Genomic DNA, 24,904 nt, shown 5'->3' with positions numbered 1-24,904 from the left:
CAGCACCACCTGCGTCCCTTGCAATTCTTCTATAATCTAACACAAATGACAGGTGATTTTAGCCTAAAAATTAAGTCCTGTAAGTTGACCACTTCAGTTAGAACATGTGCCTAACAACATATCTGCATTATGTGAGTGCCTGGAGGCGGTTGGAGGATGGATAGCGGCTAACGGATTGAGGTTGAATCCTGACAAGACAGAAGTACTGTTTTGGGGGGACAGGCAACAGGCAGGTGTGGGGGACTCCCTGGTCCTGAATGGGGTAACTGTGCCCCTGAAGGAGCAGGTGTGCAGCCTGGGAGTCATTTTGGACTCACAGCTGTCCATGGAGGCACAGGTTAGTTCTGTGTCCAGGGCAGCTGTCTACCAGCACCATTTGGTATGCAGCTTGAGACCCTACCTGCCCGCAGACTGTCTTGCCAGAGTGATGCATGCTCTAGTTATCCCCCCTTGGACTACTGCAATGCGTTCTATGTGGGGCTACCTTTGAAGGTGACCCGGAAACTACAACTAATCCAGAATGTGGCAGCCAGACTGGTGACTGGGAATGGCCGCCGAGACCACATAACACCAGTCTTGAAAGACCTACATTGGTTCCCAGTATGTTTCCAAGCACAATTCAAAGTGTTGGTATTGACCTTTAAAGCCCTAAACGGCTTCGGCCCAGTATACCTGAAGGAGCGTCTCCACCCCCATCGTTCTGCCCAGACACTGAGATCCAGCACCAAGGGCCTTCTGGTGGTTCCCTCTCTGCGAGAAGCCAAGTTACAGGGAACCAGGCAGGGGGCCTTCTCAGTAGTGGCGCCCGCCCTGTGGAATGCCCTCCCATCAGATGTCAAAGAAATTAACAACTATCTAACATTTAGAAGACATCTGAAGGCAGCCCTGTTTAGGGAAGTTTTTAATGACTGATGTTTTAATGTATTTTTAAGCTTCTGTTGGAAGCCGCCCAGAGTGGCTGGGGAAACACAGTCAGAAGGGTGGGATATAAATAATAAGTTATTATTATAATAAATTATAGTAGTTCTGCCTATTTTAACCAAAACAATTGTGAAAATGTGATTCCCTGTCTGTCATTCATATCTCAGAGGATCCCAAAAGTCGCAAACTGATCTATAAGTGGATAGATGTTGGTGTTCTGGATTATGATGAAGAGACAAAATTTTACTTGGTTCATAAGACAAACAGCCTGGGCCTAGTCCGGGATGCACAAGGGAAACGTGTACTTAATGGAGGAATGACTGAAGAAGGTGGGCATTGATTTATTTTTTATTGGATTACAGGGAAGAAGTTAAAATCAAGAGCCTCTCTATACTCAGTTAGCTGCCTTTGATTCACGAATGTCTTGGATTGTGATGCATCTTTCTGCCTGTTTAATAAGCAACCATGGAATATTTTCTTTTTCCTGACAATCCTTTGAGGATTCATAGAGGTGGATCATAGAATTCTAGATTTGGAAGGGACCCTGAGGATCATCTAGTCCAACCTGCTGTAATGCAGCAATATGCAGGTTCCCATATGGGGACTGAACCTGCAACCTTGGCATTATGTGGACAAATTCAGGATTATTTGTAAAAGGACCTCCATTCTCATCACTCCCATCACTCGGAACCTGATCATGTGCATGTTTCCTTGGAAATAAGTCCCACAGAATTTGGTATGGCCTAGTTTTGGAGGGTCACAATTAGATGAGACAACAGGGGACCCGTGATCATATCTCCCACTTTAAAAAAGCCAGTGGTCACCATTGGGGGTGAGGAATAATTGAGCAATCAGATTGGGATCCTGGTACTGGGAGGAGGAGACATAGCACCTTCCCTTATGCTGCGTTCATGATCTAAATTTCAGCTCCCAGCCCCACCACAGCCACTCTTTGTCCTATTAAGTTGCATATGATGATCACATGGTTTCCTCCACATGATTAACTGCAGTTGGTGGGGGAGAGGGCAGTTTAGATTAGGAAAACAGTGTGAAGGAAATTATTCCCTCTCCCCACACTCCCATCTGCCTTTAACTTTTGAAAATACAGTGGAAGATACAGTCACACATATCCCTCCTGTCTCATCTAGTTGGATACAGTGACATTTCTGATGAGTATTCTTCTGAGTCTCCATTTGGATTCTATTACTCATCATTCTCTTTTCTGCCACGAAACTCTCAGCTTGACACTAGCTTGGTCATAGACTCATTAGATAATTTTGGCACCTGGTTTCTGCAATCTATTTTTATGGCCCCAGTGCGTTCACATTCTTTTCTAATTTCTCCCCAGGGAGAGCTCCACTAATGCCCTGTCAGTATTGGGTGCCCCGTGTCCGTTTGCTTTTTCTGGCTGAGGACCCCCGGGTTCTTGCGGAGCGAGTGATTTCTGCCAATGACATGAGGAAGAAAACACAAGCACTATTGTTGTATAACCTGTATGTTGACTGCATGCCTCTGGATGGAATGCAAACCATTGAAGAAAAGAGTTTGCAGCGGATGAAGCAGATGGCGATGGAAACTTCACGTCTGAGGAAAGGGAGTATGTAAGTATTGCAACAGTCCTTCATACTGAAAACATGTTTGTTGCTTTAACACCTTGTTTATGACAAGGGAGGCCTAGCCACCTGGGTGGCAGGGTAACTCCATCATTATCATTCCCTCACACCCTTTTCTTCTCATCACATTTCCTGATCTTTCTTTCATACTTCTGTTTCTGCATGTTTCTGCACACCCTGGGAATTGTGCTTTTTCAGAGGCAGACATAAAAAACTAAGGAGGAAACCAGTAAACACAAGCAGGGCAGACACCTGCAATTAATTTGATGCAATTCAGATGCAATTACACCAGGCTGTGCTGTGTTGTGGTCCCATTCAGTAAAACCACCATAGATGTATGGTGCAGACTTTCAGTGTCTGAAGACTTTAAGGAGCACTGATCTAACTTGTGGTATTTGAGATATTAAGTTGCAGCTCTTCCAGAAACTAGCTGGTGAAATGTAGAGATCTTTTTAGTGTGGTTATTAGAGCCCCTTCGTGTGATTCACTGAGAGCTTCTTCCTGATCAGGTGCTGCTCTTCCCTTTCTTAACAACTGCTTATGTATCTTCAAAGATTAGATAAAGGTAAGTGAAGGGGAGTGTGGGAGATATTTCAACTGGAAATCAGGTGAGCATGGCACAGGGTCTTGAGTGGCTACAAGGTAGATCATAGAATTGTAGAGTTGGAAGGGACCCTGAGGGCCATCTGGTCCAGTTCCCTGTAATGCATGAATTTCAACATCTAGACGCCCATCCAATTTGAAACCTTACCGGACCCTGCTTAGCATTGCAAATATGCTAGCAGTTTTATTGCTGCACCACTAGGAGGAGATCACTGCAAGGATGGCTGATTTCCAATTGTTTCACGATAGCAATGACAATCTATTTCCCCCTGCCTAAGTTAGGATGCTGAATTGAAAAAAAGCTAACCAGGAATGGACTTCTGTGAGAAAGGCCTAGGAACTAAGCTCATTTCTGGTATGGAAAACAAATTCCTAGGCTCAGGATGTGCTCAGAGGTGCCCATGTATTTAATACTGTCTGCATTTCTTTTGCAACTTTGGTTGGTAGAGGTTCTAGTAAAAAACAAAGTAATTCTGACAAGGTTGCCGTCAAGTCTGTAGCACTGCTACAGACTCCATGGCTTGGAAGATTTGAGACGCTTTGAGCTAGATGAATCATCAGCCAGTGGTATCATTGATATATCAGTTCATCTCACTGAACTGTGAAAGCTTTTTCCTCAGTCAGATACAGATGTGTGAAATGCAATAAAATTAGTTTTTGAAGAAGGCTAAAGACTATCTGTGAATAGCTCCAAGACCAGAAAATATATCCTGGTTCCAGAAGTTAGAGACAATAATATGAAATTGTGATAATAGTAATAATAATAGCTAGAGAGCTGGCCCTGTACAAACTAATATCTCCATTGGGCATATGATAATTTACCATTGGGGCAAATCATGTAAAGACTAAAAGCTGAGGAGATAACTCTTAGGGTTATAAGACTATTGAAACTTGCTATTCAGCTTTGCCCCAGCAATACAGCCTTGAGGCACTGCATTAGACTGTTCTTCCTTATCATCTGACTACCGTATCCACGGGACTCATGGCCTTGTGTATGCCAGTCTTCCCTTCCGGGACAGGGCCTTTGCTTGCTTCTGCTAGTGTTGCTTCTCATTGTTTTTTGTTTTGCCTTCTCCATGCAAATGGAACAGTTATCGCCAGACTGCCAATTACAATGGGTCAGGAGGGGAGTGAGAAAGAAGAGTGGAAATATTGCTTCTAAATGTCTCCCTTTAGTCAGATGTAATACAGTCCTAGGTGTCACACAACTTGCCCCGCTGCCCCTTGATCCTTCAGAATCACCTGCTGTCCCATTCCAGGTCTACTGTGAAGCTCCCTTAATGTGCCACAAGCACTTTTAATGAAGAAACAAAGCACATGCAAACACAGGAGGCATGAAAATGGGACTATAGAGATATATGAGTGATGCAGACGCAACATTGTGAGAGGTCGTTGTTCATTCTGTTAATTAGTTTTTTAATTATGCTTAGCATTTTAGAGCGGCTGCAGCTCCTGGGGAAAGAAGTGTCCCTAGACTTTGAGCGAACCATGAACAAGATTAACTTTGACAGAATTGTCACTTCCAAGCCTCAGACGTTCTATTATGTCACTCTGCCTGAGAAAGAGGAAGAGAAGGTGCCACAGAAGGGTAGGTGACACAGTAGAAAAAGACAGCAGCAGAGTATAAAATCATCCCGGGGGGAAATTACTCTGTTTCTTGCAATTAACTTTAGACTATGATTGATATGTTGCAAAGGGAGATGTACCAATCCCATATTATATTATTATATTTTATAGTCGTCATTATTTTACTTATAAGCTGCTTAAATAAGTTTTGTTTTAGATATTTAATATATAGATATTGAAAATAAATCAGTGCCAGCGTGTTCCCTTCTGACAAAATCTGACAATACAAACTATTTATATATATTTGCATCCCAAGCTTTCTGGGTAAAAGAAGTTGAATGATAGTGACGAGAGCAAGTGGCAGCCATTAAGATACAAACAAGCTGCTGCCATGGATCCTTTGAGGGACAGAGCTAGACTAGCCAAGGGTTGAGGCAATGTCATGCAAGATGGCTGCCACTCCTTTGCCTCAAACCCTTCTGGAGCATGGAACAGTGATCAATAAGCAAGAGTATGTGTATTCTGCAATTCTGTGAAAATATATAGCATTCTGAGAATCTCATTGCTTTGAGAAAGTGTGTTTTTGGCTGTTAGAACTACAAAGTTATATTTGAAAGCTTGTGAGCAAGTTGGGGGGGGGGGGAGGGAGAATTAAGATTTCCATTGGTCAGGAGGATTGGCTTCAGTGCTTGACCATAACTCCTTGTCCATTTCCAAGCAAAATGAGTGGGAATGTACAAATTTGTTTAATTTTCATAATTTATACAGATGTAGGTGTTTTTTTCTGGACAGAGAGATGTGGTCATCTTGCTTGCACCTGGAAATTACAGTAGGGATGGCCTGTGATTCTGGCACTGCCCTTGGGCCTTGTGTGCCTGGAGGCTTCATGCTCAAGGAACAACTCAGGAATCTTCTTTTTCTTTTTTTTTAAATCACTGCTTGAAGAGAAGTGGTGAGGCAGGAAAGGTACCGGGGGCAGGTGTGGTGAGGTAGAGGAGCAACAATGGGGTGGTCCTTGCTTTAAAGGAAGGGGGTGCCAGATAGCCACTGTGCCAGCCTGGAGCTGGTGCAACAGTGGGGCACCAACAGTGGGACTGACTCAGGATCCAACTAATCCTGGGCTGGATCAGTCCCTTACTGCCTCAAGAATACACATTTTGGAACCTTTGGAAGGAGAAGCTTTGCTTAGTTCACACATATGCACACATACACACTCTGATGCAAGGGTGGAGAGGTAGATTGCTCTGTAAGTAAATAAAATGCATTTTTCAGCATTTATGGTTATTACGTATGCTTAACAAGAACAGCTACATGACTACTGTTCCTACAGAAATAACATCTCTTCTTGTGTCCCCAGGTCGCATTGATGTTCCTGAGTACCCATTTAATGAGCAAAAAGAAACTTTTAGCTTCATCTCCCTCCTGACACGGCCAGAAGTCATCATGGCTTTGTGCCAGGTCCGGGATGAGTGCAATAAAACTGCAGCTATGTCACTGTTCCATTCAACCCTGACTAAGTACGGCCGACTAGAGGAGTTTGAGCAGATCCAGAAACAGACCTTTTCACAGGTATAGCAGCAGGGAAATACTCTTTGCAGAGATGTGGCTATGCAAAGTGTAAGTGGCTATAATGTGTGTGTGTGTGAGAGAGAGAGAGAGCGAGCGAGAGAGAGAGAGAGAGAGAGAGAGCACTATTGTAATGTAATGGTTAGATTGTCAAACTAGGTCTGAGGAAACCTGGGTTCATAGTTCCTCTCAGCCAAGAATCTTGCTGGATGATATTGGGACTAGTCATTCTCTCTCAGCCTAATCTAACTCACAGGGTGGCTGTAAGGGCAAAATTGGCAGAGAAAAAACACGTACATGAGCTCCATGGAAGATGCTGGGATAAAAGTGTAATCACACATATTAAAAGTGATAATAATTCTATTAGTGTTAGGCCTTATGTGGTCAAAATGGCACCATCCACACACGACAGCATATCAGCAATTTGTCGAGGTGAAAAAATACTTTAGGGGAGAAACCATAAGTGGGGTAACATCCTTTAAGAGTCCACTGATGGCCAAGGATGCTCAGTGGCCATGGAGTATGTCAGCCTGTTGAAGTGTGGGGAGGATAGAGCAGAAAACCAGGGTGGTTTGGTAGGAAAATGAGGTATTCTTGAACAAATGTTGTTAACATTTTGTTGCAGTTCCCTCTTGTAAATAAACAATCGTGGGGCAAACAGCCATCATTCTTCACTTAGATCTCATGGTTGAGTATAGTGCTTAACTGCAGATTTCTTAAACGCAGTCTGCTTTGGAGTGAGAAGGATTAGAAACTCCTTGAGAATAAGCCAGGCATTTTAAAAGGCAACACAGTTTCCCCGCCACTGTTTTCTGTTCTCATTCCTGGGTTCCATAGGTGTTACTATCCCTAAAGTAGTGACTTTGACCAGGATCCAACCCAATTGCTTGCACAATACAGTTTCCAAAAACCCCAACTTCCTTTAAGCTGTAACTCACCTCAGAAAGCAATTTGGGAGTTAGGCAGGAAGCAATGGGCATGGTGATTTCCCCTGGGAATAAGAATGGAAGGACTTAGGGGGAAGGATGCCAGGGAAGCAGCTTTTGACTAAGCATTCAGAGAACAAGCAGACAGTAGAGCAGACTTCTTTAGGTGGTCGGTGGGGTCTCTTTCACTGGAGGTGTTTGAGAAGAGCCTAGATATCTCGACATCCATCTGTCATCCTGTACCTTGTGTGTGTGTTTGTCTATCTTCATATGATCTTTAAAGCTGCTCTGCATGAAGAAATGGACAAGATTCTATTTTTCTTTGTCTCACCATAAAATACAGTGTGCTCTATTTTTCTCCATTCCACCTTGAAATACATCATCAGCTTTGCATGGGGCTTCTTAAAAAAAAAAAAAGGACAATAATTGGAAGAATTGCACTGGTCATGTTTTGGTAAAACCAATGTCTTATGCTGGTGCGTTTTTAAGCTTAAATGTTATATTCCCATAAAAAAAACACTTGTTAATCTGAAATCAATTTATGAGGCATGATGTGTTTCATAGTAGATTGCTATCGGAATGGTTGTTACCATTCTCATAATGTTACTGAAGTAGGCCAGGGATAACTGACATGGTGCCCTCCAAATGTTGTTGAACTACAACTCTTATAACCCTAGCCATTTGGCCACACTGGCTGGCACTGGTGGGAGCTGTAGTCCAGCAACATCCCAAAGGCACCACACTGGCTACCCCTGAAATCTTCCTGCTTACCAAATGCTATTCTATGTAATTAGTGGAAAGTACCCACTGTTGTTTGAGAGTTCTAAGAAAACAAAAAAAATCAGTTCTGTTTTAAAATCAGTCGTTAAAATCAGTGCAATTTTGAAAGTTGCAGTCCACCATCTTGCTTAAAAATGTCATCTAGTTGTATCCCAACTCAGACAAAAGCCTGTTCCATGATTTTCAGAACAAATCATGCAAAATTTGGTTGCAGTATCTTAAGAGGTGTCCAAATGCATAGAGAACGAATAAGAGGAGGAGTTTGGATTTGATATCCCGCTTTATCACTACCCTAAGGAATCTCAAAGCGGCTAACATTCTCCTTTCCCTTCCTCCCTCACAACAAACACTCTGTGAGGTGTGTGAGGCTGAGAGACTTCAAAGAAGTGTGACTAGCCCAAGGTCACCAACAGCTGCATGTGGAGGAGCAGGGAAGCGAATCCAATTCACCAGGTTAAGAGTCTACTGCTCTTAACCACTACACCACACTGGCAAACAGCTTTCCAAAAAAATGTAGCAGATGTGTCATTTGGCACTGTAGTTGACATTCTTTGTTTTATTTTTATCTAGGTTTCAATGTTCCTTAAGGATACTTGGATCAATACTCTAAAGATAGCCGTGAGAAGCAGTTTGAGGGACATAGGCAAAGGCTGGTACAACTTGTATGAGACTAAGTGGGAAGTATACCGGATGTCCAAGCTTCATCAGCTGATGGAGCTCATCAAGTTTATGTTGCAGGACTCTGTACGTTATCTGATCCAAGATTCACTGGTAAACTTCACCCAGCTCTTCTTGGATTCCTGCCACAGTGTCCTGAATTGCCCTGAAGATATGGTGTGGGGAGATGACCTTGTTAACAGCCCATACAAGTAAGGAGAGAAATGGAGAGATGTTTTATTTTTGTGGAAAAGGAAAAGCATTGATCAGTGTGCTCTCATATAATGGGAGGGTTCTTTTTCTCTGAATTTTCTCTTGGTATCACTGTGCAAAATCACACTGCAGTCATGGCTCCTCCCTTGGCATGCTTCAGCATTCCCTGGGACATTGCTGGGCACTGATATTTCTCATGTTAAGGGGTTATTGCTGGCTTCTGAAAGGCATCACAAAAAGTCTGTAGGTTACAAAGTGAAGTCATCATAGCTTTAATATTCATTGGCTTTATTAGAAGATCTTACTGTGTCTGTTTAGCATGGTCTTGGGGCCAGAGTTATAGAATCATAGATTGTAGAGTTGGAAGGAACCCTGAGGGTCATCTAGTCCAACCCCCTGCAATGCAGGAATCACAACTAAAGCATCCCTGGGAAGACATGCTCTGCCGCTGGCAGCATGCTGCCAACAAACCTTTTGGACCTTACCTTTTCACCTCTGCTGCATGCTCATGCTTCCTGGATGTAGGCCCCAGAAATGCAAAGACCACTTTATTAAGGGTATTTTTGTAAGTGTTAACCTATTTTTGCAAAACATGTGGTGTCTGAACACATCCTTTTTGGGGTGCCTGGCACAGTAGATATTAACAGTGACCTTACGAACATCCAGCAAGTTTAATTCATGTCAGTCATTGTTCTTGACAGATTGGAGAAGTGGGTTGAAACAGTAGACCTCAGCTGAAGTATGTTATCCAGTCTGGAGTGTGCATTTTGAGACAGATGAAAACAAATTGAATCAAACTCTAGTGTGAACCTAAAAAATAATTAAGGTTAGAAAGCATGGTATTGAAGAAAGCAGAACTCACTGAACTATGGAATGGAAAAATATGAAAACACAACAGTCTTCAAATATTAAACAAGTACCATAAAGAAGATCAGGAAGAAGAATGCTTTTCTTCTACTGACAGAAGGGCCAGAGACAATTTAGTTACATTGCAGCTGTGTACATTTTGGGTTACCAGAATATGAAATATGTTTCTGTGTCTGTTTGGAATGAGAAAAGTTGAAATGTGTGAAGCACAGCCCCTCGCCCCGGAAATGTTCCACCTCATCAAGCATGATGAGGATACTGACATGCCTTTTGATCATAGTGATTCCCTTTGTTCCACTAAATTTGATACTTATGCCTGTTTATACAGATGTGGTTGCGTAACACCTTTTAGGGCATCTGGTTCCATGGGAAATGCACAAGCAGAGCTAGGCTGTGTTTCTGAGAAGTAATTGATCTATTTTTTTAAAGTAGCAAAGGCATTGTTTCTGGAAGCTATTCATTTACACAACAATCTCAGAGATCTCCATATTCTTCCTTTTGTAGGCCACGGAAAAATCCTCTGTTTATAATTGATCTGGCTCTGGACACTTCGGGTGTTCGTTTCAGCACACCCCTGGAGAATTTTGAGACAACAGTTGTTTCTCTGTTTGATAAAGGGATCTGGGCTACCCACACCATACCACAACTGGAGAAAGTGAGTTACCTTGAAGAGTTTGAAATGCCTTCTCACCCTAATAATAGGATCCATCTTGTAAAAAGTTATACACTTACTGAAAATAGATGCTTCTACTAGAGGTGCAGACTACAAAGCTGACTTTCCAGAGCAGTCCTATATGTGTACCCAGAAGCAGCAAGTTCCATAGAGTTTATTAGACTTATTGCTAGGGAAGTGTGCATAAGATTGTAGCCTTACTGGTCATAAGAATTGCTCCAACAAAAGACTAAGCTGTGGGTTGTCAACAGTCGTATCTGGGTATTATGGCTGCATTGCAGGAACATTATAACAATATTATGGAGAGAAACACAACACAAATATTTGGGAGTGTGGTATTGAAGATTGACAAGCCTTTCTCAGAACCAGTACCGTATTGTGTCTCTAATTTGCAAAAATAAAATAAAAATGAAAGCCTGTGGAAAGAGAGTCTAGCCCTGCTGACAATTACTTATTTTTTCTCCATGGAAGAGAAGATAATGTGATTCTCCACTTAATGTGTAGTGAGATGCAAGAAATAGAAGATTTGCTTTGATTTCGAATCCTGATCTCTTCTGGGTTAGGGAAATGTCAGAAGAAGTTTGATTTGTGCTGCGGATTTCATGTAGCAACTCATGCGCAGGCACATAAAATCTCAAAGATTTTAACAGGGTGGTGTACAGGAGGAGGATTTTTGCTAACAGGAGAATGATTCAGCCAACACTTTTAGCATTGAGGAAAACATGCCAGATTCAAATAAGAAGTGCTGGCAATAATGTTGCAATTTTAAATCCTGAGGCTGTTAATACCGACATTGAAGTAGTGGCAGGGTACGAGATGTGTGATTATGTGTTTAGTGTATTTATCTTATCACTTCAATTTAAAAAGAGGCTTGCTTCTTTTTATAACAAAATCGAGTTAATTCAAGAGCTATCATTAAAGTGAGCTTCACAATAACCTAAAGATTGTTTGTCTGCAGTTTTTGAAATGTGCTGTTGTTGGTTTTGGCTAAGGTGGGAGGTCCTTTTCCCATCAAGAGGTGTCTTACATATTGGGTCTCCTGCCTCCTTGAAATGATCTCTGCAGGTATTGTTTAGGGCACACAGCACGATCTCATAAAAATCTGAAGCACACTAAGTTGCACATGGTTGTATCATTTGAAAGCCTACAATCCATGTTAAAGGCTAGATTATCCAAAATACCTAACCTCTTGAAAGCTGGGGTAGGCAGCTTTCAGCCAAGAGCAGCTCATAGAGGTAAGCTGCAGTGCAAGTGAGGCAACATTTGGAGCAAACCACAAGTAGTATGACCGGAAATTCAAGTGGGGCTCCATACATTAAAGATGGGTCTCTAAATTTATACAAAGTCTGGTAAACATATATGGTAACCTGTATTATGATTAAGGCTATGGTTCCTTGGGTTGGCATGGGTTTTTACTGAGGTATCCAATACAAAGAGCAGGAGCAGCATTAACTGTCTAGCAGTAGATGGATTTCAGTTTTGTACAACAGATTTGAAGGAGAAAATAGAAGCAGTTTGTGCTGAATGGCTGTTCTTTTGTCCCTTGTTCAGCACGTGCTTGAAAACATGTTCATCTGTGGCACACCGTTGCTGGAGTCCGTGGGTCTGTATGAGCCACCTGTGATCGAACTGCGCAAAACCATCATCACATGTATCCGCAAAGCCCTGATCCCCCTCCAAGCTTATGCCAAGAATTATGAAAAGTACTTGGAACTGAATAACCGTGATATCAACAGCCTCCTAAAGTATGTAGCTTTTAAAGGAAAGAGCAGGGACTTGCATAAGAGGTTTTTCTATAGTTGCATGGGTAGATTAATGCGCTGCCTTCTGCATTGATTTCACTTTCAGTGGCAAATGTGTTCTGAAGAAGACAAAGTTCCCCCAAATACATGGCCTTGGACCCTAAGTTACTTATCTGTGCACGTGGTAGGAGGGAAGTTGGTCAACTCGCCCTTTATCTGCAGGCCCCCATGTCATATTCCACACGATTGCCAAGAGTCTCCCAGTCCCCATAAGTGATGTTCAGGAAAGGAAGTAGGAAAACCCCATTTGGGAGGATGATGTTCTGTTCATGGAAGAAAACTTAGGACTGTGCCCATGGTTACTATGAGGTACACTGTGAAACAGATTACAGTGGTATCTCGGGTTAAGTATTTAATTCATTCCGGAGGTCCGTTCTTAACCTGAAACTGTTCTTAACCTGAAGCACCACTTTAACTAATAGGGCCTCCTGCTGCCGCTGTGCCGCCGGGGCACGATTTCTGTTCACATCCTGAAGCAAAGTTCTTAACCCGAGGTACTATTTTTGGATTAGTGGAGTCTGTAACCCGAAGCGTATGTAACCCGAGGTACATTGTTGTTTTAGCATCAGTGTGGTCATTGGCTACCTGTTTTCTTTTCTTGGGGCTTTTACACACCTAAGGTAACAAATCTAGGTGCCTCCAAGCATACACGTAACAGGGAGCAACAAGCAACAGCTGCTCCTGTTTCTTGTATTCACACCTTACATTTTAACTGTGCACTTCAAAATCTTAAGTGTACACCTAAAAGAACATAGTAGGTAAATCTGGCCTTAAGAACCCCTGAGTTTTTTAAAAAAACTGCCATTCTACCCTGAAGGTATTCATATCTTTCTTCATTCCTAAGTGCTAGAAGCAATGACCTCTCCATCACCATCACCACACCACCTTGTGTTTAGTCTGAGCAATCATAAGGCCGTAAGAGGAGCCTGCTGGATCAAGCCAATAGCCCACCTTGTCCAGCATCCTCTTCTCACAGTGGCCACACAGATGCCTGTGGGAAACCCCACAAGCAGGACCTGAGCACAGGAGCACTCTGCCCTCCTGCAGTTTCCAGCAACTAGTAATCAGAAGCAATACTTCCTCCGACTGTGGATCTTGCAGCACAACAGACTCAGCTTCCTTCCTCTAATCTCCAAGGGCTTTTGCAAGTGCAGATTTGTTGAGTGGCCTTGAAGCCTTTCACTGGTTACATTTGCCATTTACATTTACATAAATTATATGTTCCTGCTGTAAGTGGGAAATCATATTCTGGCACAGTATGCAGTATGCCTGCCTTTACCTGTGTTGTGGTGGTGAGTCTTCTCTTAATAATAATTCTGTATTTCTCTAGACCATATCTGGAGCAGTGCCCTCCTGCTCAAGAGGTGAGAGAGATCGTTAACAAGCATATGGCAGAAAAGGAGTTGCTGGACAACAGCTTGCCCGGTAGCATGGTGATTGGCCCCTTTCACCTCAGCGTTGAAGGCGTACGGCAAAACCTTTCCAAGAAATGCAAAGCGTTGGCCACCACTATGCTGGATATATTGGCTAAGAATTTACATGAGCAAGTGGAAGATGTGAGTTTCATACTTGGTACTCACCCAGAGGAGTAATTCTGTAGCTGTTTCTGGAAGTTTACAATTGCAAAGAAGTTACGAGGAAAAGAAATGAATTGCAGTCATAACAGCAATTTGGAACTCTTCTTAGCATGTATATATAAATATATGTACTGCTGGGGATTGTTCTAGTCTGAGATCTAACAGCTGGTTAAGTCAAGTGCTTCTGCACAAATGTGTCAGTACAGGAAGAGCATCATATAAAAAGGTTTATGGTTCTCCTATTGCCACTTTCAAACATATTCATGTGCAAAAACCTTCTTTTTCAGTATTCTTTATAGCATTTCTAATCTGCTACACCATTCTCATTTTATTAATCCCCAATGCCATCCCAATCATCATGATCGTCTTGATGACTTTAGATGAAGCACAGCTGAAGTTCAGGGACACATTCCATTGAGTGTTTGGCTGCCTCCGTCCCATGTTTCCTCCCTGCCTAATATTTAATTAAGAAAGGTACATGGTGTGATGTTGTCCTGGTCAGAATCTCTGTTTCCATATGCCCAACGTCCTTCCATATTTCGTTGTTGTTGTTTTTAAAGGAACATTGAATTCTTATAATTATTTTTGAGTTATATCAAACGATTTCACTATTTGTTTAAATATTATCATTCAGAGAGTCATCACTTCTTTCTGCAGATCTGTGAAGCTTTCAAAGCCATCAGCCGAAAAATTTATGAAAAACCAAACAGCATTGAGGAGCTGGCTGAGCTGCGGGAGTGGATGAAAGGAATCCCTGAGAAGCAGAAAGTGCAGGAGGTAAGAAGTGGCTGCATGTGTAGCATCAAACTATTGGAGTGAAGTAGATAATGGGTAGATCACTGAACTTTTAATCCAGTACCGCATCCTGACCAGAAAGGTAATTGTGGGCTGCTTTGAATAAATCAAATTCTCTTAGCAGATGCAGATGCAAGTTGGTAGTTGCAAAAGCACTTCATCAGGTAGCACTGAAGGTATTAAGGAACTCTACAGCTGTTGACAAATTCCCAGTTCATTATTTTAGGGAGCAGATGTAAGAAGCAGATGCATGCTATTCATGCATAGTTTGCTAACAGAATCCCTGGAAAGCAGATCTTAACTCAGTGCATGAAATTTCACCAATACACCTTTTAAGCATCTGCACTATCGTATGTGGATGAATGTGTGTGTAAACCATCATGCCTTCAAGTTGGGCTGACAGCTGTCTGACTACCAACCATGGTCATGAATTCGGTTAAAGAGCATGCAGGTGTCTAGGGTGGGATAGGTGTTAAAATGCCTGCCTGTGTTTGGATTGCTTATCACACCTGCTTCAAAGCTTTTTGCTCAGTACAAATTTTAGATGTTGAATATTTGCATATTAATAACTTGTGGGCTAACAGAGACCCCATTGACATTGACTTCTTAACCATACCAGGGTGGTATCATATTAATGTAACCAGATTGGAATTTCAATACACCATTTCAATAGCCTGTGGCACTTCTCAAACTTTGGGTACCTTGTCTGTTCTCAAGCCTGAAGCAGTGAGCAAGATTCACTTAATGTGCCTTGCACGAGGGCTCCCCTGGTCCCCCTCCTGAAATTTGCTCAGGAGTAGGTGTCGAAGAACCCCCCAGGAAGAGAGGAGAGGGGTTGTTCCATCAGGTAAGCTGCAAAGCTTCTGCTGATAGGATGTTCACCACAGCATGATGTTGAATTCCACCCCTGCTGCTGCTTTTTTTCTTTTTCTTTTTTTGTGTTAAGATTTTTATTAAAGTTTTTTCATGAAACAATAAGGTACAGAAAACACATTCACCCAGTGCTTCTTGAGACTCCTCAGGCCTGCTGGATCCTCTGTGTTGTTGTAACCTAAGAAGAACTGTAGAAGTGTATTCCTTATCCCTCTTTCACTGTACTCAAATACCACCATACCCAGACATTTGACTTACAGGCAGCATTTTTGTGTGCAACAATATTATAACACAGATGGAATGAAATTTTGATCATGCAAGCAAAGCCCTGCTTGTCGGCTCCTCTCTCTCTTTCTGTCATTGCATAGGAATTGATAAGTAAGGTCATGGAAGAATACGAAGTCATGGAGGATTTCCTCTACAATTTGACTCAAGATGACTTCAATGACAAGTAAGCACAAGGCATTTCCCCTGCAGTCAGAGCAAGACCTTTGGCTTCAGATACCATATTTTCTGCCTCAGGGCTTTATTTGCACATCAAAGGGCTTCAGCAAATCTCTTCAGGCCGCCAGAAAAGATGCCCACTGAACTACCTTATTCAAATGCAGAGCCAGTGGTGGTGCCAGCCTCTGGGCCAGGGATTGAAGCAACCTTCTTGTTTCTGAGGCTTTTAGCAAACCGGAGGCCTTTATTTTGTTTTATTTTTCATTAAAAGCCAGTGAATTTGGGGGCTGCACAGCATGAAATTGTTAGGCTGTGTATTTCTGTGTGGGTGCAAGGTGCTCACAGGGATTTGAGAGTTGCCCAGGGGTGGCAGCATTTTATTACAGATTTGTAATATAGTGCGTCCCAGGCACCCAATTTGTAAGACTCAGCACACACATGCAAGGCAGGGTTTTGGGGGCACCTGTGCCCCACTAGATGTTGCTGAGCTACAGCTTTGATCATCTCAGAGGATTGGATACATGGTGCATTTGTGTGACTCTCTTTATGTTGTCAGGTGGGCTGCAAGCGGCTGGCCTCTGAAGATCACCACACAGATTGAATTGATAAGGCAGCAGCACATTGAAGATGAAGAAAGATTCCGTAAAATTCAGCTCATGGATCAAACCAACTTCTTGGAACGGCTGGATGGTCTTCAGGTACTGATAATGGGCACCAGAGTTGTCCTCTACACTCTAAGTATCAACTATCATCAGCGGGTAGCTGGGGATGAACTAAAATAAGAGCTTGACACATGGAGTTAGCCGGGTCTATTCCTCCTTGAGCCTAGGGACATAGAGATCATTGTTGTGGGTGATTGTCCATTACTCAGGGTGCATTATCATCCTTAGCTAGCAAGTTCCAATGTGACCAGGAGAGAGGGAAGTGTTTCCACTTTACACGGTGAAAACTCATAGCCACCTGAGACTTGCTATTACCAGGATTCTATCCAGTATTTATGACCTTTTAAAGGATCTTAAAATATACTATCCACCTCTCCCAAATCTATGGTTATGTATCATGGGCTCTATCTCCCTGCTTGCTATGACTGCTTTTCTTTCCCAGATTGCTGTTGCAGGGTTTTCTGCGCACAGTGATATAAACCGGGCACATGAGATAGCCAATGAAGCAAGAAGAATTAAGAAGCATTTGAAGGACTCCCAGCAATTGGCATTACTGTACAACAACAGGGAACGGATTTTTGGTGTGCCAGTGACTAACGTAAGTTCCCAGCTCCCTTGCTACCTTCATTGTAATTTTTGCATCTCTGTTGATAACAGCAGAAACATCACCAGATATTGCCAGTCTTTCTTTATAACTCCGCCATGTTGCTCACCTTCATTTTCTAACCACGTGGTCTCACTAAACGGGCACAGAGCAAAGCAGTATGCTAGCCACTCCACTTCATTAAATTATATTCAGTTTTTTGGGAGAGCTCATGCAACAAGAGCTGGAAGATGCAAGGCATTCATGAAGCAATTCATGTGGCAGAGATCTCAAAACTTTCATAAACGTATGGCTGCAAGCTATATTGTTGGCTTGGCTCCCAGCTCAGAAGCAAGAAGCAGCTATTGAGGATTAGGAATTTCTATACAATGATTTCTTTTACTGAAACCTTAAAACTCCAAATGTGCTATTTAATTAACACTTTTTTTGTTGCTGTTGGTTTTTTTGTTTTTGTTTTTAAAGATGCTATTAAAAAAATCTTTTATTTTAAAGATGCTACTTTTAAAAAGAATGAGACGTTGTATTTGCTTCTTTTCCATAGAGGATAAGGAGAAATCCAAATAATTGTTTACATTTTTTTGCATTTTTATGCTTTAAATAGGTATTGATAATTGTGTGAGATCTCTAATATAGCAGAAATAATTGTGTTGGAATCTTTCTGTGGTTATGTAATAATAATGGCTAACTAAAATAAAATATTTGAAACAAACAGAAAGAGAAGAAGTGATCTAGTCAAATAGAAGCATGTCACATGGTTCTGAATGAGAGTGCAGTTATATGATCAAGTTCTTCCTGTTGAAATCAATGTTGTTGTTTAATGACTGGATTTTGTTCCCTTTATACATAGGATAATATGGTTTGTGTGCACTTTTGTAGAGTGTGTGTCTGTTCTCCTTTCTCCTCTCTCTTTCCCTATTTATTTAATTACTTTTATTTATAACCTGCCTTTCTCCCAGGGTGGCTCACAGCATGAATTAAAATAAATACCACTACAAACAGGCAATTAATATAAATATTTTTAAAACTGGAAAAAGTAACTATTAAAACAGCATTGTAAACACTTCAAACCATTTAGAAGTGTACACACACACACACACAAAGTACATCACCCATCCTTAGAAGATCCTGCCACAACAGCCACGTTAGTGGCCAAAGGCCTGTCTGAACAAAATAGTATTTGCCTGCCGCTGAAAAGAAATCAGAGAGGGGGCCAGTCTAGCCTCCCATGGAAGAGAGCTCAGCAATCTGGGAGCAGCCACGAATAAGATTCTCTCTTGTGTCCTCACCAAAAGTGCCTATGAAGGTAGTGGGACCAAGAGAAAACCCTCCCTGGAAGATCTCAAAGCTCAGGCAGTCTCATAGGGCGACAAGCTCCTTCAGATAGCCTGGACCCAACCCACATGGAAACTCTGGGACTATTGTGATCTGGACAGATGTATAGTCACATATTGTGCCCAAGAAACAAAGGGAAGGTCCCTTGCCCACTAGACAAACAGAAGGTACTCTCATGAAGTCAGCTCAAGGCTCCCTGCTGACTTATTTATACCAACAAAGTCGAGAGAACAACCTAGTGAACGTACACCCTGATGGCATACTGGAATTGCTTGGAAGACATTACAGGTTATTTTTCTGTGGAATATGTGCCCATTAGCAGTTAGTAATATTCTTCTGGTTTCTCCAGTACGATAAGCTGTCCAGGATGGTTAAGGACTTTCAGCCCTTCTATGATCTCTGGACTACAGCATCGGACTGGCTTCGCTGGGCTGACAGCTGGATGAATGATCCTCTGTCTGCAATTGATGCAGAACAGCTGGAGAAGAATGTCAACGAGTCCTTTAAGACAATGCACAAGTGTGTGAAACAGTTCAAGGATATTCCAGGTAGCTACAGAGCCTTGAAATGTCATTTTTTTAAAAAAAAGCAAACAGATTAAGAAATGGGATCAACTGAAATTAATATTCGAGAAATGAGAAATGGAGAGAAATCAAAACTGACAGATTTAGCATCCCTTGCAACCATTTCAGAAATTGTAAAGATATAGTAGAACTGCAAACTTTTTCTAAAATTATATTTACAATGGCTTCATATTAACACTGTAAACTATTCTGTAGTGGGGGAATCTTGTTTCTTTTCTTGACTTGTATTTTATTCTAAACAATTAATTCTGTTCTAAGTGCTGCAGTGAATCAACCTTAACAGAGGAGGAGTTGAAGGAATATGTATGAGTGAAGGTGACTCATTCAAAGCAGAAGGATTAAAAATACACAGTTGTGTAATAGAGCAAGTCTTCCAGAATTGGCTTTTCTTATATCACAATGTTCTGATCTTGTCAAAAACAGTGCTGGGGTGTTAGTCCTTCATTGCAAGAATAAATGGAGGCTACACACCCGTACATCACAGTTTGCTAAATTTAATCATTTAAAAGCAGATGGACTGTATTCATTGTTGCTCTAGTACAGGGATGTCCAACAGGTTGATCGTGATCTACTGGTAGATCCCCAGGAGGTTTTGGTAGATCACGCTGGATCCCTTTCCTTAGCATTGTCAAAATCGCCCCCTTGCCCCGCCCTCCATTGTTGCACAATTTGCAGAACGGAAGATGGAGTTCACTCAGTGATTTGTTGGTGAGTGAGTGACTGTTCCTCTTTGTGCCCCAAAACCCTAAAAAATGGGGCTTTCCTCCTCCCTAAAAAAAGGTCAACAACATTGACTTGAACACCCCCCATGAGGGTAGATCACTGCCAGTTTTTAATTTTGTAAGTAGACCGCAGTCTCTTGGGAGTTAGCCACCCCTGCCTAGTAGAAGCACAGTGGAACTTCCTTGCCTCTTCTCCCCACTTCTTCAAATCTGGAATGTCGGGAGAACCCCCCAGAAGAGCATGTAGGGGGAGGAGAAGGGAGATTGGGTAAACATGAATGCTTGCTCTGACAAATGTTGACTACAAACCATTATCTCCTATTCTTTGCAGAGCTTGTACCTTTCCTATAACTTAAAAGGGAGCAAATACATGTATTAAAGAAAATATTATGGTATTGATTCAAACGTGCAAATAAGGATCAAATTATGGGCAACATACATCTCCCTTTGGATAGTGTAACATTGTGTTGCCCAGTACCCTTTCCCTAAAGCAAACAATTTAGTCTTGTGTTTCTGCACACAATGGCTGATATGTTTGCCATAGTCAGAGTAGACCCATTGAAACAAGTGGACTTAAGTAACTTACATCTGTTTATTTCAATGAGTCTGTTCTGATATCACACAGTGTTTCTGATTTGCACTATATTATGTAACCTTAGAACTGTTGATTGATGGTACATTTATTTATATTTTGTTAAGCATGCCAGGAAGTTGCAGTGGAAATCCGTGGCAAGATTGAGGAATTCAGACCATACATACCCCTGATTCAAGGTCTACGCAATCCTGGTATGCGCAACCGTCATTGGGAGATGCTTTCTGAAGAGATCAAAATCAATGTGAGGCCGAAGGCCAATTTGACGTTTGCACGCTGTCTGGAGATGAAGCTTCAGGATCACATCGAGATCATAGCCAAAATAGCTGAGATTGCAGGGAAGGAATACTCAATTGAGCATGTAAGGAGACCATTCTGTCTGACCTTCCTTGCGGTGTCATCCTTTATGCTGCAGTCTTTTCTGTAGATGAATGCTTTTCTTCTGATTGTTCCTCATATCCAGGGATTTTAACATTTGCCCTAAATATTTCTGAAAATGTCTAACAAAAGCACTAGTCAGCTAAAAATAATGTTTTTTAAAAATAGGTAGACTTTCTGAATGTGCTAGCAAAACAGGTACTTCTTAATTTGGCATGATGTTTGGAATGTATGGGAGATCTGGAGAATGCTAGATAACTTGAGCTTGGAAGGAACTCGTTGGCAATTACTCCTATACCTGTCTGTCTATGTATTATCCCAAACGAGTTTTCTGATGGAAAGTAATTTCCACGTCCTTTGTTTGTTCTCTCTATAGCTAGCCTCAGTCTGTTACCATGATCATTAACCTCCATTAACTTTTCACTAGTTGCCACTTTAAGGAAGCAAGTGTTTTGCAAAGTCTGTTCAATATGGACTAAAGATTTATTGCTTCTCATTTCCCAGGCCTTGGATAAGATGGAGCACGAATGGGAATACATCCTCTTCAATGTAGTTCCCTATAAAGAAACAGAAACATTTATTCTGAAGAGTCCTGATGAAGCTTCTCAGCTGCTGGATGACCACATTGTTATGACTCAAAGCATGTCCTTCTCGCCATTTAAGAAGCCATTTGAGGAAAGGATCAACACTTGGGAAAATAAGCTAAAGATGACGCAGGTAATAATTTTCTGGATTCTTTTGTGCGCTTGAAAGTGGAATCTGATATAACAGAGGGGATACTCCAGTTTAGCTGTGAGAATGATAATAGGCTGAGGACAATTTTGTATACATACCTCCAATACATGCTCGGAGATCAGACCCTGTTGACATGGGAGCTCTGTGTACAGTTTATAGTTTACACAGAGCTTTGGAACAGATTCTGACTTTAATGAGACTGGATAGCCACAAGGCTTCACTTCTTTCAGTAATTTAAAGAGAATTTTTCATCCTGTGAAAATTTGGCACTTTTTTTTATAAACAACAAATTATGCCCTTGCATATTTAATCACTCTATTGACCAGGTTCACCCTGAAGAGCCTGATTTTGTAAGGTGTTACCGGTAATTGCTAGGTCTCACCATTAGGCATATGAGTAGATTAGGGCCAAACTAGACATAATGGTGGTGGAGCTGTACGTCAGAGAACTGTAGTTCTGGCCCAAAGACATGTTCAAATGAATGCCACCCTTTAATGGCTTTCAGAGTTTCCTTTTGTTCCACTGAGGCTTCAAGATAAGACATAACCAGATGAAAGGGTTTAAAACCCATTTCAGGTGTAAAAGCGAAGAAGCAGGAGGGTTCAGCACCTCTCTTCCACCTACCCTCCATGCTGCACTCACACACACAATTATAAGAAATTTGCTGGTGTAGTTTCATCTTTGAACTCATTCTGGTTTGGGGGCAGGGAGAGAAGCACCTTCCTCCCATCCATCCCTAATGTGCTTTAAATTGTGTGCACACACCCGCACTTACGGCAATTTGATGGCAGATCTTACACTCAAATATCTTAAATAAGCCTTTTAGTTACTGATGGAAGCAAGCAGGTCTTTTGCAATGAACAGGTAATAATAGTACAGTACTTTTATTGGTGAAGTGTTTTGACAAAGCAGAACATGTGCTTTTATGATATCATTCTTTTGCTTTATTAATGGGCATTAGCCATCCTTATGCGCTTGAACCAGAGTCTGCAGGGTATGTTCTGATTGCCTCAGGATGAGAAAGGGATGGAACCCAAGGCTGTAAGGAATCAGGTGACAAGCTTGCTCTGATGTGATCATGTGTGCGCTGTGTGTGGATTTGGATGTGGAATTGTGCCTGGCCTTCCCTTCTTTTTTACTCCTTTTACTGATACGGGATTTCCACATGGTGAAGGCATTGAGATTTTTTTTACTGAAGAAGAAAAACCTCCCCACAGAGTAGTAATTTCAGGCATTGTAATAAAATGTTTCTATCTTGGTAGTTAAGGCATATTAGACGGACAGAAAATGGAATGGTGACAAAGACTATGAAGGGACATATAAACCATCCTCAGTTTACTAAAACTGCTACAGCGATTCATTGCTACAAGAAGAATGGGCAACAGGATAAGAGGCAAAGGGGTTAAGTTGTATATCCATCATATTGGGGTTGAAGGCAGAGATACACCACTATGAATGTTTAGGACTCAGATGCCCTTCACCTCAGTCTCAGAAAGCTTCGACACACATTTATATTTCTGTATGGCTTCTTGACCGTCCACACAAGTCTCAGTGCTGCCTGCTTTGAAGAAGACACTTCATTACACACCTGTCTGCCCACGAAATCTGAAGAGCAGATAGCAAAGTAATTTCTGAACCTCCAGCCTGTCTCTGAGAGAGATTGTATGCCTGCCAGTACCAATGAGACTGGAAGAGCGCAGAACATCTTTAATCAGGTGTCTAGGAAGTGGTGTTTTGAATCTGGCTAAGCCACAACACTTCAAAAAATGGTTTTAAAATAAACAAACACCAGGACGTTCTGCAAGCAATTACTTCAGCTGTTCATAGAGAACATTCTATCACTCGGACCATTAACTAATTTAATGTGAGCCGGATCGGACTTCTGGAGCCTAACTGTTCCACATTTAGCCCAAATTGAGAAGTGCTATTCTCCCTGAATAATAAATGCTAATTTCACTGGAAGTGTGAAAAGCAAGCATAAATTGGCTCACAGTTTTGCGTGGCTCCTAAGAAGGGACACTTGGCACATTCAAAAACAGTGCCTAGTTGTTGTTGTTTTCTCTACCAAACGACCCCCTCCTCTTGAGGGTTTTAAAGGGATATGTGGGTGATCCATTAGTCTAGTTAACCAAATGTGGCTCATTCCTTGCTATGTGTTCAAGGAATAGCCATTGTTTTCTCAGCTAAGGACATTATTTAAAGGGCTTCTATTTGTCTGGGGCCTTACTAACTGTTCAGCACTGTGCCCCAGTTCATACATGCAAAATTTCTCCATGCAGACTGCCCTGTTTCCTGCAACCACAGTGCTATTTTTTATAGAAAAAGAGGTCCTGGAACTCAGCATGAACACCTCCCCCATTCTCTTACAATGACAATGCCATCCACCTAAGAGGTGCTGGAATTCAGTTCCTGTGAGTTAACCCTAAAAAAATTCCTGTGCAGCCACATAGATGATGTAACATATGGACTGGATTCCTTGCATGGTTTCTCCTCCACCTGAGGGAGAGAAATCACAGGAGCAGGGGCTCAGCTCAAGCAGACCTCAGAACTGGGCAGCCGATTCATTCCCTAAATGTATGAACTGTGGCAATGAAATGCATCCCTTAGATTGAGAGTTCAAAATTAAGATTTTCTTGAATTTTATATTCATGATAGAAGTAAGATTCATAAAAACAATGAAAAAGGATCTATGGCAGTAGCCCCCAATCTAAATTGATTGCTTAATTCAGTTTTTGCAGTTGAGGCTCATTTTTTCACTTTCATCTAAATGATACAACTCAAATTATTTTTTCCACTGTCATTGTGCTATTTATAAGAAGAATCAATACAAATCCATGATCATTTTTATCATCACCAAAACTCATGAAGTTAAAAATTATGCGAACTATCATTTTTCCAAAGAAGTTTCCCATATCTCCCGAAATGTAGCAGAAATTCTGTTTGTTTAATAAAGGGCAACTAATTCATAATAACCATAACCAACCTGGCCTTATTTATTGATGCTTGAATTGTGTGACCATCATCATGATTCTAGTTTTTATGCACGATGATCCTTGCATGGAGCAACCCATTCTCCACTAGGTTCTGATGCTTGAGTACATTCTGTTATCTGGAATGGCTGAGTTAGCATTGCCTATCACTTCTGGGAAAACATACCCCTATCACCACAGAAAGCCTTCTTTCAAATTGGCAATTATTAAGCAACACGTCTCATGGATTCTATTTGTCACTAGGAGATCTCAAACCATCATATTAACATTGCTGTTTTAATGTTATTCCCACGAAAGTAAATACATAAGCTCATTTTAAAAGTCCAGTAGTATTTCTTGTAGAAAAAGGACCTGAGTACTGTCATGTAGCTTCTTACTAGTATTATAGTTGTCAGGGGTTCAGGAGCAGAGGCAAGGGCAAGGAAGGAA

General features: G+C 41.6%; 1 protein-coding gene across 2 annotated transcripts in view; it reads left to right on the top strand.

The window, feature by feature from the left end:
• Positions 1 to 24,904, top strand: part of DNAH1 (dynein axonemal heavy chain 1) — a 115,364-nt gene that overhangs the window by 17,011 nt on the left and 73,449 nt on the right. For both annotated transcript variants that reach the window (XM_028718743.2, XM_028718744.2), the window contains exons 7-21: positions 1,089 to 1,250; positions 2,270 to 2,522; positions 4,568 to 4,725; positions 6,061 to 6,272; positions 8,546 to 8,844; positions 10,217 to 10,367; positions 11,937 to 12,130; positions 13,518 to 13,743; positions 14,422 to 14,541; positions 15,801 to 15,883; positions 16,433 to 16,574; positions 16,981 to 17,136; positions 18,824 to 19,022; positions 20,480 to 20,733; positions 21,255 to 21,467. In XM_028718743.2, coding sequence (XP_028574576.2) covers positions 1,089 to 1,250; positions 2,270 to 2,522; positions 4,568 to 4,725; positions 6,061 to 6,272; positions 8,546 to 8,844; positions 10,217 to 10,367; positions 11,937 to 12,130; positions 13,518 to 13,743; positions 14,422 to 14,541; positions 15,801 to 15,883; positions 16,433 to 16,574; positions 16,981 to 17,136; positions 18,824 to 19,022; positions 20,480 to 20,733; positions 21,255 to 21,467 — 2,822 coding nt within the window. The remainder of the gene's footprint in view (positions 1 to 1,088; positions 1,251 to 2,269; positions 2,523 to 4,567; positions 4,726 to 6,060; positions 6,273 to 8,545; positions 8,845 to 10,216; positions 10,368 to 11,936; positions 12,131 to 13,517; positions 13,744 to 14,421; positions 14,542 to 15,800; positions 15,884 to 16,432; positions 16,575 to 16,980; positions 17,137 to 18,823; positions 19,023 to 20,479; positions 20,734 to 21,254; positions 21,468 to 24,904) is intronic.

The sequence above is a fragment of the Podarcis muralis genome, chromosome 2 (genome assembly GCF_964188315.1).
Source record: "Podarcis muralis chromosome 2, rPodMur119.hap1.1, whole genome shotgun sequence".
Taxonomy (NCBI): Eukaryota; Metazoa; Chordata; class Lepidosauria; order Squamata; family Lacertidae; genus Podarcis; species Podarcis muralis.
The sequence above is the reverse complement of the archived record's forward strand: the minus strand, read 5'-3'. Positions and strand labels throughout refer to the sequence as shown.